This window comes from Eptatretus burgeri, chromosome 15 (genome assembly GCF_056783735.1).
Source record: "Eptatretus burgeri isolate ZD-2024b chromosome 15, Ebu_testis_v1, whole genome shotgun sequence".
Lineage (NCBI taxonomy): Eukaryota > Metazoa > Chordata > Myxini > Myxiniformes > Myxinidae > Eptatretus > Eptatretus burgeri.
Window position 1 is genome coordinate 39812792 of NC_140975.1, and position 21072 is coordinate 39833863.

Here is a 21072-nt window from a genome sequence, read left to right on the forward strand (position 1 = left end):
ATACAGTTGCTATTTAAAGACGGGCACACACACAGACACACACACCCAAAATAAATGGACCTCAATGGTCTTTATTGAAGGCTTCCAGCTCGAGGACAGGTGAGCTGGAGACCAGAGCCTGTGCTTGGACCTGTCCACCTCGTGTGGTCTTCGACGATCCGGCTCGGCGGGACTCGAACCCGCAACACGATGATGATGACCACCACGATGACCATGACCACTACCACCACCCTCACGACCCCGACGGCCACGTCCACCACCCTGACGACCTCTGCCACCACGACCCTCTTTCCACCCAGCCTGGCATTTCTTTATGTTCCTTTTTTTCCTCCGGGGTGAACAAATCGTCGTCTGAGGCGCTCTCCACCCTCATTGGATGGGGCGTCGTGGGAAAGTCGCTCTCTGTGACAATTTCAATCCCATTAGCCGGGGTGCCATGGAAAAGGTTGCTCTCTGTGGCAATCTCAATCCCATTGCCCGGGGTGCTGTGGGAAAGGTCGCTCTCTGTGGCAATCTCAATCCCATTGGCCGGGGTGCCGTGGGAAAGTCGCTCTCTGTGGCAATCTCAATCCCATTGGCCGGGATGCCGTGGGAAAGTCGCTTTCTGTGGCATGATTGGACAAGGGGCACTCCCCTGCCTTCCTATGCGGAGTCCCGGTCTGAGGCGATGGAAATCTCCGCCCACGTACGTGGCCGAACGCACGTGGGCAATGGTGTCGGTGTGTGAAGTGAAGTGAAGGAGGTTTGTTGTAAATGAAACTTCGCAGCGCACACATGTAATTCCCGTTAGACACAGGTAGGGAGCCCTAACTATAAACACATACCGATATAACTGTTCTATAAGGACCTGAATTTTTCGTGTGACCAGCATGTGTAAGTTCTCCCCTCGTATGATTTACCAACGGATCCCTGAGTGCGACATTTTTTTATACATGTCCCAAAAATAAATAACCTAGTGTGCTGTGGAACTAAACTATCAGACTCACTCGGACAACTTAACCACATTGCCGGCGCTAACACAAACAACAGGTGGGTTGCAAAATGTTTACAATTTTACCTTCTCTATTTTCACTAACCATGGCCTAGGACCTGTGATCTGTAGGGAAAAAGGCACAGCAAAGTCAACAGCTTCGTGTGGGTGAGTGCACAGCAGCTGAAGGTCAGTCGTTCTCAGGGCCTGCTCAAAAGGTCCCCCTTGGTTGTTTCAGTGAACCTTCTTCTTCGTTCCTTTCATACCCCAGCCGCTGGAGGCAACTCACCCTAACACGGCAGGCCATGTGCCGTCCCACAGGACATTTGACGTGGCCTTTATGCAAGAAGAGGTGGCGAGGCTGCTCAATGCAGTCTCTGGCTCATGGAAATGGAAATGGAGGAAAGAACACAAAATGGACGCACGTGCTGCTCAAATGCAGTCCCATGGTGAGGCTGCCTGCAGGGCAGTCCTTGCAAAACATCTGACGATGGATGGTCCTGGCACACACGGTTGGATGGTGACACAGGGGCGATGCAAATAAGGGTATCAGACATGGGGTCATCATGACAAAGGCAGGCAAATGAGGTATAGCAAGGCAAGGCAATGCGGACCAGGCAGATGCAGCACGAAAACAGGCCGGCATGTGAAGCTGGCCGGCCTCTGGTCTCATTTCGTGAGGTTGTGTGGAAGGAGTGTGGTGGTGCCGGCCACTCTGAAAACGGACTCGGCCCGACCCTACTGTCTCCCCCTAACTTATCGCCTTTGCCTGTCCTTGTCCATACTCATTCCCTTAATTTGCAACAACAAAACAACAAAATTTAGCCCCTTTATATTTCCTTTCATTTTATTATTATTATTATTATTATTTATTTATTTATTTATTTCTCTCTATAATTTCGTCTCCCCCTTTCTGTCTTTGTCCGGCTAACCTATCCTGTCAACCGAGCCTACTCCCAACCCCTAAAATCCTTTTTGGAGAGGAATAAGGAAGAGGCTAGCGTCCTGTCTCGAGGCCCAACAAAGCCTCAGAATCGCCTCCTACAGATTTCAGCCATCTTACCAAGGTGGGTCCAGCAGCCTACAGAGAGCGAAGGGATGGATGGTGCGAAGGGGTACATTTCCTAACTATCCGAGCATTTATTAACTTTCAACTACCCCAGGGCTTTTCAAAAGGCCTGTCACTTAAAACTATTGGTTCTAAAAACCATGATTCCTGTCGCCTGTGTTTGTGTCCATTATAAATTTGGGCCGAGCCCACAAATTTTCACTCATGCCCTTGCACAATTTCGTGGCTGGGCAGCGTGACTCACATGGCAGGGATTCCCCCTCTGCCGAATATCAAACTACGGCACCCACGGGCCCTGAGGCTGTCTCCGAGCCTACCTGCTCCCTATGAACGCAGGGGGGGGGGGGGTTGCCCTTCCTCGCATTGCCCCCCTCCAATGCCCCCGCCCCGTGGCATTTTTGCACTTCGGGTTCTTTTCCGAGGGTCGCCCGTGCCCACTACACTATCCCGGTCCCTTGGTCCCTTGGCCTACTCTGGCCGACTGTCCAGTGCCCTCTACTCATTGACTCACCAATACTCGCCGTGGGAAAGTCGCTTTCTGTGGCATGATTGGACAAGGGGCACGCCCCTGCCTTCCTGGGTGGAGTCCCAGTCTGAGGTAATGGAAATCTCCACCCAAGTATGCGGCCGAATGCACGTGGGCAATGGCGTCGGTGTGTGAAGTGAAGTGAAGTGAAGGAGGTTTGTTGTAAACGAAACTCCGCAGCGCACACATGTAATTCCTGTTAGACACAGGTAGGGGGCCCTAACTATAAACACACACTTACCGATATAACTGTTCTATAAGGACCTGAATGTTGAGTGCAGTAAGCTCCAAAATTCATAACAATATGACCTAGGGTAAACGACAGGGTGAAAATAGCAAACGAGAGGAAATGCAAGAGCAGCAGAGCAGGTTTTTAGCACACGTGAGCTAATGCCGTCCAGTCCAGTTGCAGACTTAAGAGTCGAGGATTGCCAGAAACTTCTCACCTTCTAAGGTGAAAAAGACACAGAGTCTAGCAGTTAGTTACAACTGGGTAAAGTGAGGGGTTGGGGACACAGAATTTGGAAGCAAACCCAGAATTGAGGCATTCAGCCTTCTCACGAGCGGAGTGGGCTGTGGTGCCATTTGAAGTAAGGGAAGAGATGGAGGGGGCGCATACTACAGAGACAGGCTTAACAAGGCGCTGCCAGATTTTAGAGGAGAGAGACAAGTTTGAAAGTTGGACAGATGTCGTTTTCTGGCTCTACTGAGAGTGGACACACTTATTTTGGGGCTTTTTGGAATTATCTGAGATTACCTTCAGTCGAGTTTGGTTTACAGGAGGAGAAGGCAAGTTGTTTTAGAGCAACAGCCTCACCACAGGATTCAGTGTACCATGGGTGGGAAGAAAGGGAGGATAACTGGAGATGACGAGGGTTGGATTTGTGCATAACAGAGAGCACGTTTCTATTGTATAATTCCCGGGCTGAGTTAATATCAGGGGCAGTAGATATGAGAGACCAGTCCTGGAGTCTGGGTGCAGATAGCTGTTTGCAGTCCCTGCCAATCTGCTGGAGTGAAATGCCAGACTCACTGGCACTTCGGCAGCTCTCTTCGAATAACCAGAGGGATGTTGACTCTTATAAGCATATGATGAGATGAACCAATTGGAGCAGAGGAAGAACAGGAGTCAATTGAGTCGGAAGTTTGTCATCAACAAGTCCAGAAGGAAGGATTTACCATTGGGAGAAATCTGGGTGGGAAAGTTCACAGATCGAGTCAGTCCCTGGGAGTCACAGAAGTCCTTTGCTGCAGTGTCCTGGCTGGTGAGAGGTACCAACACCCAGCCAATTTGCATGGTCACAATTGGAATAATCACATATGCAGAAGAGAGAGTTGGGATGAGAGGTTAAAAGTTGGTCCATGTTCTTTGAGAGAGAGGTGTAGATGGAGTCGTCACTGTTTGGAGTATGACACAACACATAGACAAAGAAGAGGTGGGAGCGGAGGGGAGGTTGGGAAGTATAAAATCAGTACACGGGCAGGGAGAAATTGAATTGTTGATGTAAAGTGAAACTCCGCCACCAGGGCTTGGTTTAGGCTCACCAAATCGGAGGAGACAATATTAGGGACAGACGATGGAATCAGGGATGTTCTATGGGAGAAGGATTCAGGTAAACAGATGATGTTTGATTCATCAGCAGTGACCTATATTGAGAGATTTGTCAGGTTGGTTGAGGTCCACACAGTTCAGGACAGGGGAGGTGGCATAGCAAGGTGTGGGACGAGGGGGCGGACGGGAGGGTGCGGGACGAAGGGAGCGGACGGGAGGGTGCAGGACGAGGGGGCGGATGGGAGGGGGCGGGACGAGGGGGGTGGACGGGAGGATGCGGGACGAGGGACGGATGGGAGGGTGCGGGACGAGGGACGGATGGGAGGGTGCGGGACGAGGGGGCAGAAGGGAGAATGCAGGACGAGGAGGCGGAAGGGAGGATGCGGAATGAGGCGCGGAAGGAAGGGTGCGGTACGTGGGGCTCAAGGCAGGGTGCGGGTAGAGGCGGGCGGACGGGAGGTGGGTCGGACGGCAGGAGGGGGCGGACGGGAGAGTGCGGCACGAGGGGGTCGGACAGGAGGATACGGGACGAGGGGGCAGACGGGAGGATGCTGGACAAGGGGACGGACGGGAGGATGCTGGACGAGGGGACGGACGGGAGGATGCGGGACGAGGGGACGGACGGGAAGGTGCCTGACGGGGATGCATATGGGAGGGTGTGGGACGGGGAGGCATATGGGAGGGTGCGGGACAACGGGGGGATGCAGGGAGAGGACGGGACGAGGGGAAAGCTTTGAGCTGGTGGCGTAAGGGGAAATTTTGAGAGGATGGGTTGAGAAGAGGTGCAGAAAGCGGGGACATGAAGTGGATGTATTTTTAAGTGGGGGACACATACAAGGGGTGGGATTGGAAGGATGCAGGCTTGTAGGAGATGTGGAGGAGTCTACTGACACAGAGGGGCTTGACACTGTGAAAGGACATGAAGGGGATTTGATTGTCATGAGCAGACAACCTCTGCAAACTGGACTTCTCAAGATTCCCAAATTGGATGTATGGGGGCAAATATCATGGCATGGATGGAAGGAAGACATAGAGAAAAGTGGTGCCGCTAACTTGATTAGGTGTGGGGGAGGGTTGGTGGACCAAGTGCTTCGGTGATAGACAGGTTTGTGTTCTTTGTGAAGAAGAAGAGGTGGAATAGATCGTGATGAAGAAGAATACGTGGGGTACTCATGACAGAAAAATAAAGAAAATGAAGCATTTTTAAATGTTTTTAAAAGCTTTTAAAGGAAGAAGAATTTCCTTCAATGATGATTCAGTTTGGAGATATATATTCAATTTTGGAGATATTCTTGAAATCATTCCACACCATAAATGGGCTGGTAAAGGTGAGTCGAGACAACAGTGAATTTGAGTATCTGTTTGGAAATTGTCTTTAAAAGCTGTCATAATAAACGAGGAGTTGGGCTTGAGCTTGAGCCATGCTCACATACCTTTCCCTCTTTGAGCCTTGTCATGGTTCAGTGAGTGATCCAGAATCACTCCCTGGGTTTGCTCGGCCATATGCAGTTTGTACTCTTCGACCGCGGAGTCCAGCTCTGTTCGGACAACTTCACTGCCTGCCACAACAAAGGAATCAAGTTTTTAAAAAAATTCCACAGATGTTAAGGGATTATCACTTTGGCCATCTTACTGGCAACCAACAAACAACTTGAGCTAAATAGTATTGAGAAGATCCAGATTAAATATTTACTGTCAAAGTACATGATGTCAAACAAAATAAGTGTTTCTGTCCCACAATGAAGCATCTGGAATGCAAGACGCAATCGATTGTTAATCCCGTTCTCTTTCATGTAAACACAGTTCGCTTCTATCGTTGCCAATCCGAAAATAATTCCCAAGAAAATGAATATTGTCCATGGGTTTTGGAAATGGAAAAAATATATAAAATAACAGTATTTGGATGATGGGCTTATGGGAGAGTTCTGATCCTGTTATGGAGCAGTCTCATCTCGAGTTACATTCCACACATAATTTTCAACATCCTGGTGCTGATAGAAAGTGGAGATCCACCCATCAGAAAGAGCAGGCCCTTGTGTGCTGTGTGCCCTACTTTGACCAGATCCCAAGTTCCTGCCCTCACCTACCTAAAGCATGCTGCAGAGTAGTGACCTGTTCTGAGTTGGTTCTCAACGGCGGAAACGTTCACAAATTTTTATGCTACCTTCTGGGTGGTATGGGCCAGTATGCAGGCTTACGTAGGTGGGCTAACAGGCAGGTTTTCTTTTTCCCCTCAAAATTTATTTAATATCACCACTGCTTTCCTTTCATTTCCCCCATCTTCCTATTACTCTAGTCCAATCACATACAGCACCTGCCAACCACGAAAGAAAAGCAAGATCAGTTTAATTGCACTCGATGACCTTTGAAAAATCACGACAGAAGACACTTCATGCTGCCATGAGCTTTTGGGAACAAATAAGAACACTCATTTAGAGTAAATCAACCACATGTCACCTGATGACAAAGGCTCAGTTTTCACAAAATCAGCATTCAGTACTTGATTTGACGAGCATTCCTGCATGCGAGTCTCGCTTTCAGGTCCTGTCCCGATCATTGGCTCTGCAAGAGAACAGTAGCTTATTAACAGGACTTCTCATACACAGATTAACACAAGCACGATTATTAAATGTGTCAAATTAAATGAATGTACAATCCATAATCACAAAGTATTCTTTGTGAAATAATGTTTTTGCAATTCAAGTTAAGAAGTATTTTTCAGGGATAAAGCAGGAACATTCGCCTCTCATGGATCGCTCATATAGTCACGCTGAGACTTCAGTGTTTATATTGTTCTTCAATACAGATTTGCTCTTTGCAATCCACACGTCACCAGACTCCACAAACATTGCTGTAGGAATTGCAGCAAATTCATACTTAAGAATGTCATTCATCATCAGTGATTTGAGAGAGAGTTGTATGGCTATTACATGGGAATAAATTAATGCTGTATCAACCCCGTCCATGTCTCCAACTTTGAGTGATTTCTCGATTGATGCCATGGTTATCACTTCTTTACTCAGTGCAGCATAGAATCCAACTGGGAAAGTTAACTGGAACGGCTGTAACTGCCTCCTGCCAATTTCTTGTGCTCCGTCAACATTCACTGTGTCGGGTACCAATTTTCCAGGATCAATATTCACCAACTATTGTGGGTGGTCTTCTGGATTGTCTGGTGATATACATGTAGTGAGTATTTCCTGAATATTCTTTAGACTGTCCTCTTCATCAGATCAAAGTCTAGACTTTCCCTCTTCATGGAATCTTGCTTGACTGGGGTTGTGCCTGTCATCCAGTTCAATCAGGTCTTTCTGCAGCTGGCTGGTTATGTGGAGGCTTAATGCCCAGTGCCGCAAAGCTCTGGGATTCCGTGTGATTCCTATCACTCATCCAGGGTCATGGCCCTATCACATCAGTTGTCTCAATCATCATATCACTCCAAGTGCCATTCATAAGCCCAGCTAATATTGTATTACATGTCTCTCATTCATGAAATGCTTCAGTCAGTCCATAGGCATCTTGCCATAGTCACGATGTTGACAGTTACAATGGCCAGCAGCATCAAAATATGGAAGCCTGCATGAAGCAGCAAGTAAGTGAAGAGGCCACTCACCTTCATGTTCTGCATGGACAAACAGCATCATCATTAATACCGCTTTCATGAAAGAATCAAGCCCAAGATGAGTAGTACAACTCTTGAGTTTCCCGCTCTTCAAGGATCAACATCATTGACTCAAAACTCTGCACAACTTCCTTCACAAGCACAGTACGTAAAACTTATCCAGCTGTCATTCTGTAATGCTCTTCTATTTTGAGGAAACGTTTTACCATGCAATATATTGTGACAGTTCTGGGAACCAAGACCCCAAAGCAATGGCACACAACATACAGCAGTTCCCAAGTCAGTCATTTCGTTATTACACATTCCAAATAGGATCTTCCCCTTAGGTCTTATGTGTTACAAAGGGAATATGCATTGTGAGAGATTACTTTGGTCTTTTTTTCCCCATTTTCTTCTCTGAACACAATCTTCTTCGCACACGACCAAGCACATTGCTGCAAGCAGCCTAATTTGCAGATGCACACCAAAGCCTTGTTTGAATCTGTGCACCACAAGCAAACTGCCATTTTCACCACCATATAGTCCATGAGCCAGTAGGGTTGGTCAGTACCATCTGGGGGGAATAATTCTCATCGTGATTTTTGGCAAGGTTTACAACCCTAGAGTTAGAAAATATGTGATAGCATTGCATCTGTGGTAGCTTTTTGTGTGTTATCACCCTGTTTATATGCCTACTCTTAAATAAGCTTTTGTGTAAAATGGCCAGTACAAGGTAAGACATCCTACTTCAACTTAACAACATTTTTTTAAATCAGTCAAACATTAACATTGAAATTTGTCTCCCCTTTTGCTTGGATTATTTCCTTCTCAACAAAAAGTGCTAAACAAGCTGAGGTTGAAAGGTATGTCATTGGTGACACATATATCAGTGTCTATTTCCTGTGTAATAAATCATATCACCTTTAGAAAAGTATTTGTCTATCATTTACTGTGGAAAGAAAATAAAAGTTCTGGAACATTATAATTACATGGGTGTTTAGCAAATTTATTAAGAAATCCAAAAATCTAAATTTATTTTTTGTATGTTGTATATTAAGATCAGTATAGCAGACAATGTTACCCCACCCCTCAAATGAAAAAAAAAACTAATTTGGACAGATTTATGTAGTTTGGTCAATGTCATGATATTTTCCCTGTTGTTATTGAAGGATACTTTCCAAGAATCAAACAAAGGTAAATGATAGCACATTCATGAACAAGATTTATGTTTTTTCCCTGTAATTTCTCAAAAACTACAGAATTTCAAGGATTTTGATACTCAATAATGCACATATGAAGGTATCAAACACCCGTATTACACAATATAAACCAATAAGACAGTAGGTTTATCATGTGCAATCTGATGAATAAGTCAAAGGTGAAAATGAAACACAATCCTCTGTTGTAGGGCATAAAATTACAGAATCGAAACACAAATGTGGTGTTCCACACTAACAAGGCCATTACCTAGGCCCAATGTGTTGCAGATAAACATATTGTCTTATGAACCAAAGATGGGTCCTTTATAGTTTCTAAGACATCTCTGATCATATGCACCGATTGTAAGTGATATAAAATGTTCAAGATGAACTTAAAAATCATAATCATTATCCAGTTCTTCAATATCCTCATCTTAACTTTCCCCATCATCTGACTCAAAGATGGATGCCTGGTTCTCACAGTATGGCAGTCTGCACATATCAGTACATTTGACAAACACACACATTTTGGAAGTGAACACTTCCTTTTACAATTGCAGGCAAATAACATGAGCTACGTGCCTAACAATTTTCAAGAAGATATAGCCTATAATAAGAGAGAACCATTAGTTTTAAATAGAATGTCTTCTTCTGTCTTACGCCAGTTTCAGAAAAGTTTATTTTTGGATGTGGTTACGAAACGGCTAATAACACATAAAAGGCTACCACCAATGCAATGCTATCACATAGTTTCTGACTGTAGAGATGTATACCCTGCCAAAAATTATGATGAGCATTATTCCCCTTGGAGGGTACCGGTGGCCAAAAATTACCGGGTCTGGCTCATGGCCTAATAGCCTTCTTCACCACAATTCTCCCACATGCCAGCAATAACCACCGTGCCTGCTTCAGATACACACCAGACTTTATTTCCATTCAACACCACCATTCAAGCTCACCTTTCCAGCCTTCTTCTATAGCCCAAATGGCTATTACCCAATGACGACGCTTCAACTCCACAACCATACCAGCCTCACAAATCTCACCACTGGAAACCACCTTCCCACACCTCGGGACCATCATCTCGCCTTGCCCATGGACGCCTTTGGTTCACGTTCATACCCAAGCCTGGCACAGCCACAAATAAGCCTTTACACCGATGAACAAGTGTGCATTCACCGTTCCATCACGTTTCTCTATCAGCAGCAACCGCCCTGCTATACAACAAAGGCCTTGCTATCCTTGCACTTTCGACAAGCATGTGCCCGTGTGTTCATACTGCGTAGGCCAAAGGCCACCAATGCCTCAGCTTCTCTGATATCTATTCCTCATCTACCCTTCCCCAAAGTAATTCTGATGGTGCCAGTCATGTTAATCTAAGTAAGGCCAAAAAAAAAAAATGTTGCATTGGCGTAACCCGCCCGACCCTAAAAATTCCGCCGACCCTACGGTTTTTTTTTATCGATATCAAGTATCTTGTTGATTGCGATCGCGATCGCAAAAACCCGGAAGTGTTTCGGACAGAACCCGCTGCACGCTGCGCTATGCATATGTCATAGTTTAGCTCGCTGCGTGTGTGTGTGTGTGTGTGTGTGTGTGTGTGTGTGTGTGTGTGTGTGTGTGTGTGTGTGTGTGTGTGTGTGTGTGTGTGTGTGTGTGTGTGTGTGTGTGTGTGTGTGTGCGCGTGTGAAACGGCTCTGCATATCATCTGTACGAGGGAGAGATATTGCGCCTCGCTCGATCAGTACGTCGTCTGTTGTTTCCAACATGGCCGCGTACTCTATCAAGATTACTGGCATGCTTGGGCCTAAAAAACTGTTCAGCGTCTTACGAAAATGCGACAAAGATGCGAGGCTTGGAGATATCATTCAGGGAATTGCAGACGTAAATTGTGACACTGCTCCAATACTTTCCTCCGTGCAAGCGTCTAGCAGTGATGGAGGGAGGGTCCTTTTCGGACGTTTTGGTGGCGGAAAGGGTGTCTATCTTAGACGACTTCGGTTATCGCTTCGTCGTGGGTTACTTCAGCCACAGGCTCAGCGATGATTCGGCATCTACGTCTGAGGCTGAGCTGCCCAAGAATGCCTTTGAAATCCTCATGGCTGCAGGCGCAAGGCGAGGAAGATTTGATCTTTCGGGACTGAAAAAGAATTGTAGTTCTGGCATGCCACAGGCACAGGGACTAAATGCAAAGGACCAATTGTTCAATAGCATCATACTATTGCTGGACAAAGAAGCAGTCTGGTTCAAATCAGGAAATCAGAATGAAGCTGAATTCATTGTCAAGGTAAGAATGAAACTGAAGTGAAAGACATTAGATTTCAACTTTAGACCTTTATTATTAAGTAGCGATCCAAGTAAATACTCAAGACTCTGGATTTAATTTCACAGCTAGGTCTATACAGGCTAGTCAGGAATGAATGACATTTTCACTTTTTAATCTGATTTGTCTAAAAAATGAAATATTGCGGTGAAGTTGAGAAATTTTATACATAGAAATGGTTTTACTCTCTAGAATAGGTTAGTACTATTTTTATTTATCTATAATATTTTCTCTCTTTTTGGTGGTGGGGGGGGAGGGTAAAAGAGGTAAAGATAAAGAGGTAAAGATAAAGAGGTAAAGACATGTTTTGCATGATTTGTTAAAAAAATTACTTCAACTTGGGCGATTATTTGACTTAGAGAGGTTTGACTTCGGCAGAGTTCACTGTATTTGCTATTAAAAATGTTGATATATGTGTGAACAGCACCGAAAAGGCTATAAACCAGCATCTTGTGTATTCCCCTGGAGATGGTGCCTGAGATATCTCAGGCTTGGCAGGGGCTGATTCAGGATCTTGGGGAAAGGGGGGCTTCATCCGCCAAAGGCGAAAGGCCCGAGCCCCAGCAGGAAGTTTGGGGGGCCTCCCCCAGGGAAAAAAATATATATTTAAAGGGTCTTCATATGGGATTTCCTGGCATCTGACGATAGAATTTACACATCTTAGAGCTGTTGTCAGTGGTGTACCGTCGTACTCAGTAGACAAAGCATTGGAGGGGCAGAGTGTTGTTCGTGAACAATGCTCTGCCCCTCCAATGCTTTGTCTACCATGTACGACAGTACGCCACTGGCTGTTGTAAAAACTACAGTCAACCTTGTCTAAGTCGAATCTGTTAGGACTGAAGAAATAGCTTAGATTTAAAGGTGTAAAAACAAAAGAATATAAAGAGAAGAGAACTTGATAAGATCTTTGACTTAGGCGATTATTCGACTTATGCAAGTTCGATTTAGGCAAGGTTCACTGTACTAGTTTTTTTTGAGTGGGGGGGGGGTCGTCGACAAAAGGGGGGAGGGTACTCGAGCCGAGGGAGATTTTGGGAGGGATTTATTAAAAAAAAAAATCCCTACCTACCTACCCTATTTTTCAGTGACCCGTTACGCCAATGCAACATTTTTTTTTTTTGGCCTAAGACTATGTAAGATAAATAGCTTGGATTAGCTCTGCTCTTTGTCTCTTTGGTTCATGAATCTGTATCATTGGATGTCTTTTGCCACACCACACGAACACTGTATGTCCTTGCTGTACTAATACCCCTGTGAATAAACCCCTTGTCTTCACTGTACCACATGCTTTTCCTCGTCTTTATAAATAAACCCTTGTAATTATTCAGTTCAACCTGCTCGTGGTGTCCTTTCCTCCATTGGTCCAGCAAAGTGCATTATCGTTAGACTTGAGGTTTTAACCAATGCAATTTGCTCTCGTAAGCCAGTACGTACCCAAGGTTCTCTATGCCAGTGGTTCTCAACCTTTTGGAGCCGCGACCCCCAAAAAAATTTAAGTTGGGATTCGCGACCCCCCCTCCCGACTCGCACTTGAAACACACTGCAGTGACGTCACGGAGCGCATAAAAAAAATCCAGTGCCTGGAGCACATTGGTCAACGCCTAGGTACTGCCAGCTGTTAAAACTAACCAGAACTAAACTAAACTAAACTGGCATCACAAATTAATTATTTACACTCTGATCTATAACACAGTAAAAACAGCAAGCCACATTCATAAAAAAGGCTTCTGTAATTGCAAAGAGCGGTATGTAGCCTATTTATGCACGGGACACAGACTGGAAGATTTAGCGACCCTCTGCTGCAGACAGAGGTTACTATCAGACATGACAACTACCAGACGTACACAAACCTTGCATTACTGACCAAAAATATACAAAAAACAAAACAACAAAACAAAAACGAAATTTATTTGGCTTTAAGTACAGTTTTAAATTTTATTCAAGATCCGACAGCACAACTCATTGTGAAGGAGGCAACAGGACTGCTTTACAAGCTGATGGCAATAGGCTATTATCATTCATTCTCATATAGCTGGGCCTGCAAAACAGCTTTAAGCACAAATAAGTGCAAATAACCTTTCAGTGCAAATACCTTTCAGTGTCCCGGCAGGCTTATTATTCTCAGTTCATTCACAGTTCTTATAACAGTTATGCCTGTTGTAGGCTTGTAGCCTATTATCATTCATCTCATTTTGCATTTCCCCTTTATAACAACGATTCTCAATAGGTTTTCAGTTTCATTTTTTTTCAGATTGAACACAATAATCCAGATAATACTGACACACAATAACACAAAATAATTCATTTTTTAACAGTTACATCTGTAAAGGCACAGGCTTGTATTGTCAGATAGTATTCACTTACTCAAGTTAGTGGGATGGCTGGGCCTGTTTCTTTGAACAAAGCAGCTGTATTCTTGGTTTTAAGCTGGAGACTGCAACACGAAGATCATCCTCAACTCTAATGAACCGTGATCTGTATTTGTTCTTGATAAATGCCAGTGAGGAAAAGGTCTTCTCACAAAGGTATGTAGATCCAAATGGAATAAGTATATCAATTGCAGCCTTTGATAGTCCTGGGTATTCTGCGGCCACTGACAGCCAGAATTCCTCCAGTGTGGATGAGGCAAAAGCGGTCTTTAATGTGCGGTCAGAGGAGAGGTCCAAGAGCGCATCCTCAAGCTCCGATGACAGGTGTCGGGCAGATGAGGTGATGAAAGGCTGGCGTATCCAGTCGTTTCTCTCTGGGGTGTCATCTTTTGGGAAGTACCTATTGAAGTGGCCAAGCAGGCTTCTGAGGTGAGTAGCAATAAGTCCTTTTATTGTTTGGATGCTTATGTCAAATTTGTCCATGAAGTCCTCGAGCTCAGGGAACATTTCCACACTGCCTTCTTCGACTCGCACTGCCCACCGCTCAAGCTTCTTAGTAAACGCTGTAACCTTGTCAGAAAGCGTGAGGACATTGGTGTTTGGGCCTTGGAGAGACAAGTTTAGACTGTTCAGTTTATCAAATATGCCTGCCAGATATGCAAGGCCAGTAACACATGTGGGGTCGGTCAGGTAGTCAGCGAGGGGGGAGCTGCAATACGAGAGGAAAATGCGAACCTCCTCACGCAGTTCAAACAGTCTGGTTAAAACTTTCCCCCGTGATAGCCATCTGACCTCTGTGTGAAATAGTAGAGATTAGTGTTCCGATCCCATTTCCTGGCAGAGTGTGGCAAAAAGTCTGGTATTCACCGGATGGGATTTGATGAAGTTCACCATTTCAATTGCTGTTTGGAGAACATTGCGGAGTTGTGGCTCGAGATTCTTGCTGGCGAGGGCCTCTCTGTGAATAATGCAATGAGTGAAATTGACATGCGGCGCCACTTTCAAAACTTTAGCTTTCAGTCCCCTTCTTGTCCCCTGCATGGCGCCAGCTCCATCTGTACACACAGAGATGCAATTTTCCCAACTTAGCCCCTCCTCACGCAGTTTACTGTCCAGTTTGTTAAAAAAATGTCACGACCAGTGCAAGTTCCTTCAAGTGTCGAGCAAAACAATATATCCTTGTACATTTTCCCCTCGTAGCTGTATCTTGCAAAAACAAGTAACTGTGCATCACTGGAAACATCCGTTGTTTCATCAATTTGGAGGAAAAATCTTCCACTTTTCTTCACTCGGTCAACGAGCTGCTCTTTAATGTCGTTGGCCTTTTCACCAATGCGCCTCGCCATTGTGTCATTAGACAGTGGAATAGTCTCAAGTGTGCTAGCTATTTTTTCACCATGCATAGCTCTGGTCATTGCAATCGATGCTGGGCGGATCAGGTTCTCTGCAATAGTATGGGGCTTTTTGGATTGAGCAACCAAGTATGCCACTTCATATGAAGCCAACAGGGCTTTGACGGGGATTGCAGAGTGCTCACGTACAGTAGTCTTTTGGCTCTGTAGTTCTCCCTCCTTACGACGAAAAAAAAATCTAATGGTTTGTCAATGTAGGATGGGTGTTTGGTTTGTAAATGTCTCTTCAATTTCACTGGTTTCAAGCTTTCGTGAGCAAGCACTTCTGAACATAGAACACTCTGTGGATATTCCACTTCATTTTTGGCGAGGCATGTGAATCCGTACTGCAGAAAGTCAGTCTCATATTTCCGACGCTTGGAGGCCAAATCTGGCACCGGCGCCTTACGTTTTTCAGTTGAACTTATAACAGTTGGCCCACCTTCACATGTGTCGTCTTGGTCCGCATCTTGAGCTGGCAGACGTTTTTTGACAAGCCACCGATCCATATTCAGCCACCTTGCAGTAGTTAGCTAGCGCTAACATTGACTTTCAGCACCCGTGACTGACAGAGCAGGATTATCCCGATGATCTTCTACAATCTTACTTTAAGACAAGCACCATCACACACACACACACACACACACACACACACACACACACACACACACACACACACACACACACACACACACACACACACACACACACACACACACACACACACACACACACACACACACACACACACTTCACTTGCTGCTCAAATCTGTTTCATAATGACTACATTACAACATTGGTATGGGAGATTTAAGTGAAAAATCATTTTCAAAAAATATTTATGAATTTCTTTATTATATTGTTGCGATTTCTCGCCCGTTTGGCGTGCGGACGACCGCCACAGCCCAATTTCGGCCACACGCGCCCACCGAACGAGCAATCCAGTCGTAGCTTCCGGATCAATGCCGAAACCCAGCTACGGGTGTTTTTAACACCATAAACCAGCCAACTCTTCTGTCCACGCGCGACAGGGTCAATCACCGAATTATCAATATACCTAATTATTCGCGCAGACAGAAATGCCGGGAGTTTATAACTCAACGGGACCTGCTCGGAAACGAGCCGCTTAAGCAGCTCGCTTCGTATGCGATTGCCGAGCGGTTATATATCGCCAAGTCCCGTCGGACCAGATGTTCGTTTTATCGGCTTATAAACAGCCAGCTAACATTCCGAACGCTCCATGGCAGTCAATAAGAGGAAGGGACGCAACGAGCAGGTGACATTTAACAATGGGGACATTTATTTCCACACACAGGCATGCAATGAATGGGGGGATGGGGAAAAAAGACACGAGCAAAAACCTACAGCCGAGTTCTATTCAGTAATGTAAAGCTAATACAACACAGGCACTTAACAGTTTCCTACTTATTAGACGGGCCCACGGACACAGGTACGCACACACACACACCCAAGAAATGGTGGCTGATGCCTTTAATAACAGACTCCAGCTCAGAGGACAGACGAGCTGAAACCCAGAACCTATCTCGAACCTCTCCACCTCATGTGGTCTGCAAGCTACTCGGACCAGGGCTCCAGCGAGAGCGAGCTGGATCCAATCGCCATGAGCAGCAATCCTTCCTGAGCTCCAGCGAATCCTCTCGCGCTTCCAAACACGTGCTGGTCAGACGAGGTGCCGATCCTTCCCGTCGATGCGTCGCTTCCCCGAGGAACCACCTCCAAGGTGAGGCCGATGAGTCGCACCAAGCCGGGAACCAAGCGGAGAACAAAGAGCTCCACGAACCAAGAAGAGCCAGCCGAACCAGGCCACGATGCAGAGCAACAGGCTCGAACCAGCTCGAGCACCCTTGTACAAGGCAGACACTCCTCGACCACCAGGCCAAAGAAGAACCACGGCAACCCGACCAGCTCCTCCGATGAACAACCAGCCAACGAAGCAACTCTTCCGATGAACAAAGCGAGAACCAAGAACTCCGAGCCGAGCAACCAGCTCAACTCTCTTCCGATGAACAAAGCAGAGCCCAAGAAGCGAACCGAGCCAAGCAGAACCCGAAGGCCTGCTGAAACAACCAAGCCCGAAGCAAAAAGCTTACTAAAAAGCCTCAACCCTCGCCAAGCAGAAGCCGAAGCTCCCAAAAAGCCCGCCCGAACACAGCAGAGGATTTCTTCTTTATTCTCCTCCACCCTTCACTGCTCCCGGCGTGACTCATCCCCCCCGTGCCCGCACAACCGCGGGTGGGAGGGAGTTGTTTACGTCCCGTGATTCAGGACGCGAGGGCTCTTCTTCCTCTTCGCAGAAGAGGGGGAGGGGCATCTCCATGGTGTTGGGACCGCTCCCTAACTATTAAATTAAATCACAGCGCATCTAATAGATTTCTGCCCATTAAACAATGGAAAGTGAGCTATCTCGGGAACAAGCACTTATCGACATAACTGACTTAAGGAACCTGAATGTTGTGTGCAATCGAATTCCCAAATTAGTAACAATATATTTGTTTGTTTATTTGTTTTGACAACCTTCCCGCGACCCCCAAAAACAATCTCGCGACCCCCAGGTTGAGAACCATTGCTCTATGCCACACTTAAATAGATAGACGGTTACGTACTGGGGGCATGAACCTCAATTGATCGAGTCAGCTCCTCAGGTAAATGGTATCAGATGGGGAACCCTGTTGGAGCTGACAAGTTAAATGACGTTTGTAGTTTCTTTGCAACTCGCCAGTCCGTGGAGTTATCCGCAGGACGTCGGCCAACATAGCCGGGCATTCAGGAGAAACCTGATTGCTTCCCCTCGTGGTGATCCCCGAACCCCGGTTCTGCAACAATATTAGGCACAATAGCAAATGCTGCTTGCATCACTTCTTACAATCCTGTGTTTGCCATTATGGTTCTAACTGTCAACAATATATATATATATATATATATATATATATATATATATATATATATATATATATATATATATATATATATATATATATATATATATATATTGTTGCGAGCCGGCGGGGTCGGGTGAGAAGACAACTCGGTGGGAGAAAGCTACGTTGATTCCCACCAGACCCCCTGGAATTGTAGGCCGTCACTCATGGATAAATCCCTGACGCGACGGGTCGCTTAATCGACCGTGGACGCCAATAGCTCAACCGCGTGGCATAGGGTCCTCCTGTCTAGAATCAAGTTACCTAATTAACCACGTGGTTTCGACTACCGGGGTACCGCACCCTCAGTATGCCTTGCCCGAACTGGATCACTCAACTAACTACTGACTACCTTTCCAGATTGGATGCAGTCGAGCGGCACTGCCAAGGACGTACCGGGTAGAAGGAATGGATTATCGGGAATAACGACCTGGCTAAACTCAGATTCGAACCATGCTGGACCAATGGAGGAAAAGACAAAGACGAGCTGGAAACATTTCTACAATTATTTATTTACAATAAGCGGGGAAAAGCATGTGGCACAACAAAAAAGGTTTATTCGGTATGTAATGCAGGGGAAAGATGAGAGAGGTGTGGTGCCGGAGTTTTACAAGCAACTTACAAAAGCGGACACAGTGCAGACTTGACGCGAGATTAATAAAAGCAACAATTACAACAATGAAGATCTTATACAGGCTTATCTAACGGACAGGCGCCAACACACTCAGACAAAATAAACCCAATGAAAGGCAAAGGACTTTTGCAGCCAGGGAGAGAGTTAAGGTCACAGTTTTTGGCACCTGAGCATTTCGGGGGAAGGGATGCTCTGTGGTGCGGCACCCAACAAAAGCTGTGCAGTTCGGTCCACAGCCGCTCGCGTGGTAATCATGTCTGGCGGAGTCCAAAGAGGCGAGAGATGAGCAGTAGGCAGGACCAGATCAGAGGTTTGGTTGAGGTTGTGTGGGCGAGGATCAGTAAAGTAGGCGGGCCGTCGAGGCGAGACGTAGGCAGAGCCAGGCAGCAAGAACACTTTCACAACAATTCTCTTCAACCTCTCCAACTTGCAATTCTCTTCAACGACCAAACAACTCACTATTCTAACTCGACCTCTCCAACGACCCGCAAAACCAACTCGACCCAACTCTGAGGATTGCTCCGTACTTTATAGATCACGGGGATCGGGGAGGAGCCATGGCGAAACTGACGGCATCTTCCAATCCGAGCATTCCGATTGGACCGGGCCTTCAAGTGGTCCGCATTTCTCGGCAGGGTTTCGGCCAGACGCTAGTTTGGCCCGCCAACCTGGGTGCAAAACGAACGTGATTCACTGCCCACGTCTGGTTTGGAGTAGACGGTGGAATACTCAAAGCACCGGTCTACTCCATGGTGCACATTGCGATTTTGCCTCAGAAGCGATCGTTGGGAAAGGTACCATGGGTTGTCATGGATTTTGCCTCAGAAATGAAATGGAGTGGGGATAAAATAAAAGGGAAAAATGATTTAACAACCTAACTAAAGCCCATCGCAACACACCCCCATGTCTTCCCACGACACAAGGAAGGGATCTAACTACACGTATATTAATGGCATAACTGACTCGGGACAACTCTCTGTTGTATGCATACGGTTCCGAGAACCGTAACAATATATACATTCATATACACACACATTTCTCCGAGACATAGAATTAATTTCTCAAATTCACGAGGATACCACCACGTCATCTGTGGAGCGACTTTGTATCGTTATTGGTCACTTGTGAATCTAAGAGAGATGTTTGTGTCTGTTTGTCTGTCTGTGTATCACAATTTTTCTCAGAGGTAACTGAATGGATCTTCAGCAAACTTTCAGAGGTTCATCAGTGAGTGCCAGTGTTTTAAGAAAAATAATTTTTTGAAATATTATTTTTGGGATTTTTTATTTTTTTAATTGCCCTTTTGTGCCCAAGCGTTTTTAGGTATGTGAAAGGCAATATTAAGTGATCCCCAACTCCATTCCTTGGTGGGTATCAAGAAGTGTTTTCGGGCTCCACAAAAATATAGAAAAAAACCCAATTTTATTTCTTCAAAATGCCAACCGGATTAAAACATCAGAACTTTGAACTTTTTGAAATATAATACCATACAGTATATGGTTTTTGACTCCATCTCTCAACGGTGAAGAATCACTGACAATTCTTTTTAATTCTCGTATCCGGACACAGATCTTCATCAAAATTGAATTGCTTCGTCCTTGTCACACACCCAAACTGTCCACTAAGTTTTGTCCGAATCCGTCCATGACTTTTTGAGATATCGTATTATATATATATATATATATATATATATATATATATATATATATATATATATATATATTTTTTTTTTTTTTGGCCCCATCTCTCAATGGTGAAGAATCACTCAAAAACTTCGGGTATCCAATCCGGATCTGCACCAAAATCTAATATTTTAGTCCTTATCACACACCCAGCCTGCCCACCAAATTTCGTCCAAATCCGTCAACAACATTTTGAGATATCCTCTTCACAGACAAACAGACAGACAGACGGGTGAAAACAACATACATCTACCTTTGATGGCAAAGGTAACTAGAATGGCACTCGGTAGAGCACATACATATGCAAGGCTGAACAGTTTACGTTTTTTTATCCCACTGAAAATCCGAATCTGGATCCAGACCTTAACCAAAATCGAACCGGCTTGTTCTTGTCATCTACCCAAATCATCGACCAAGTTTCAACCAAATGTTCTGATTCATGTTCCGATTCAGGCTCGACAGTATTCAAAATACAACATTCGATTGGAATTAAGTATTTCCTTGATCAAGGCTGCAGCCAGAAACAGAGTGAACCAATTGCTTAACCCGGCTTTGCACTTCACACGCGGGGTAAAAACAGAACGATGAAAACAAACAGTGGTGGTGCAAAAAATTGAGAGAAATAGCAATGTAACTGCAAGAAGAAAAAAAAGTGACCACATCATCCAACCTGGTTCTGAGACTGCGTATCCCTGTGTGGTAAGCTCAGCTTCCACTGCCGTTTGCCCGTAAATCACAGGCTCCAAGGAACTGAGTCTCTGTGCGGAAAGCGAGAGCTCCTGGCTCACGGTGGTTAAAAGCACCACCATGGAATCCA

At 45.5% G+C, this 21072-nt stretch overlaps 1 protein-coding gene across 4 annotated transcripts in view; it reads right to left on the bottom strand.

Annotated features, from left to right (window-relative positions):
• LOC147011991 (uncharacterized) overlaps nt 1-21072 on the bottom strand; it is a 34996-nt gene that overhangs the window by 10844 nt on the left and 3080 nt on the right. For all 4 annotated transcript variants that reach the window (XM_085857987.1, XM_085857985.1, XM_085857984.1 and 1 more), the window contains exons 2-4: nt 20926-21072; nt 6575-6679; nt 5551-5676 (exon numbers count right to left, since the gene is read on the bottom strand). The exon at nt 20926-21072 is cut by the window's right edge. In XM_085857987.1, coding sequence (XP_085714113.1) covers nt 5551-5676; nt 6575-6679; nt 20926-21072 — 378 coding nt within the window. The remainder of the gene's footprint in view (nt 1-5550; nt 5677-6574; nt 6680-20925) is intronic.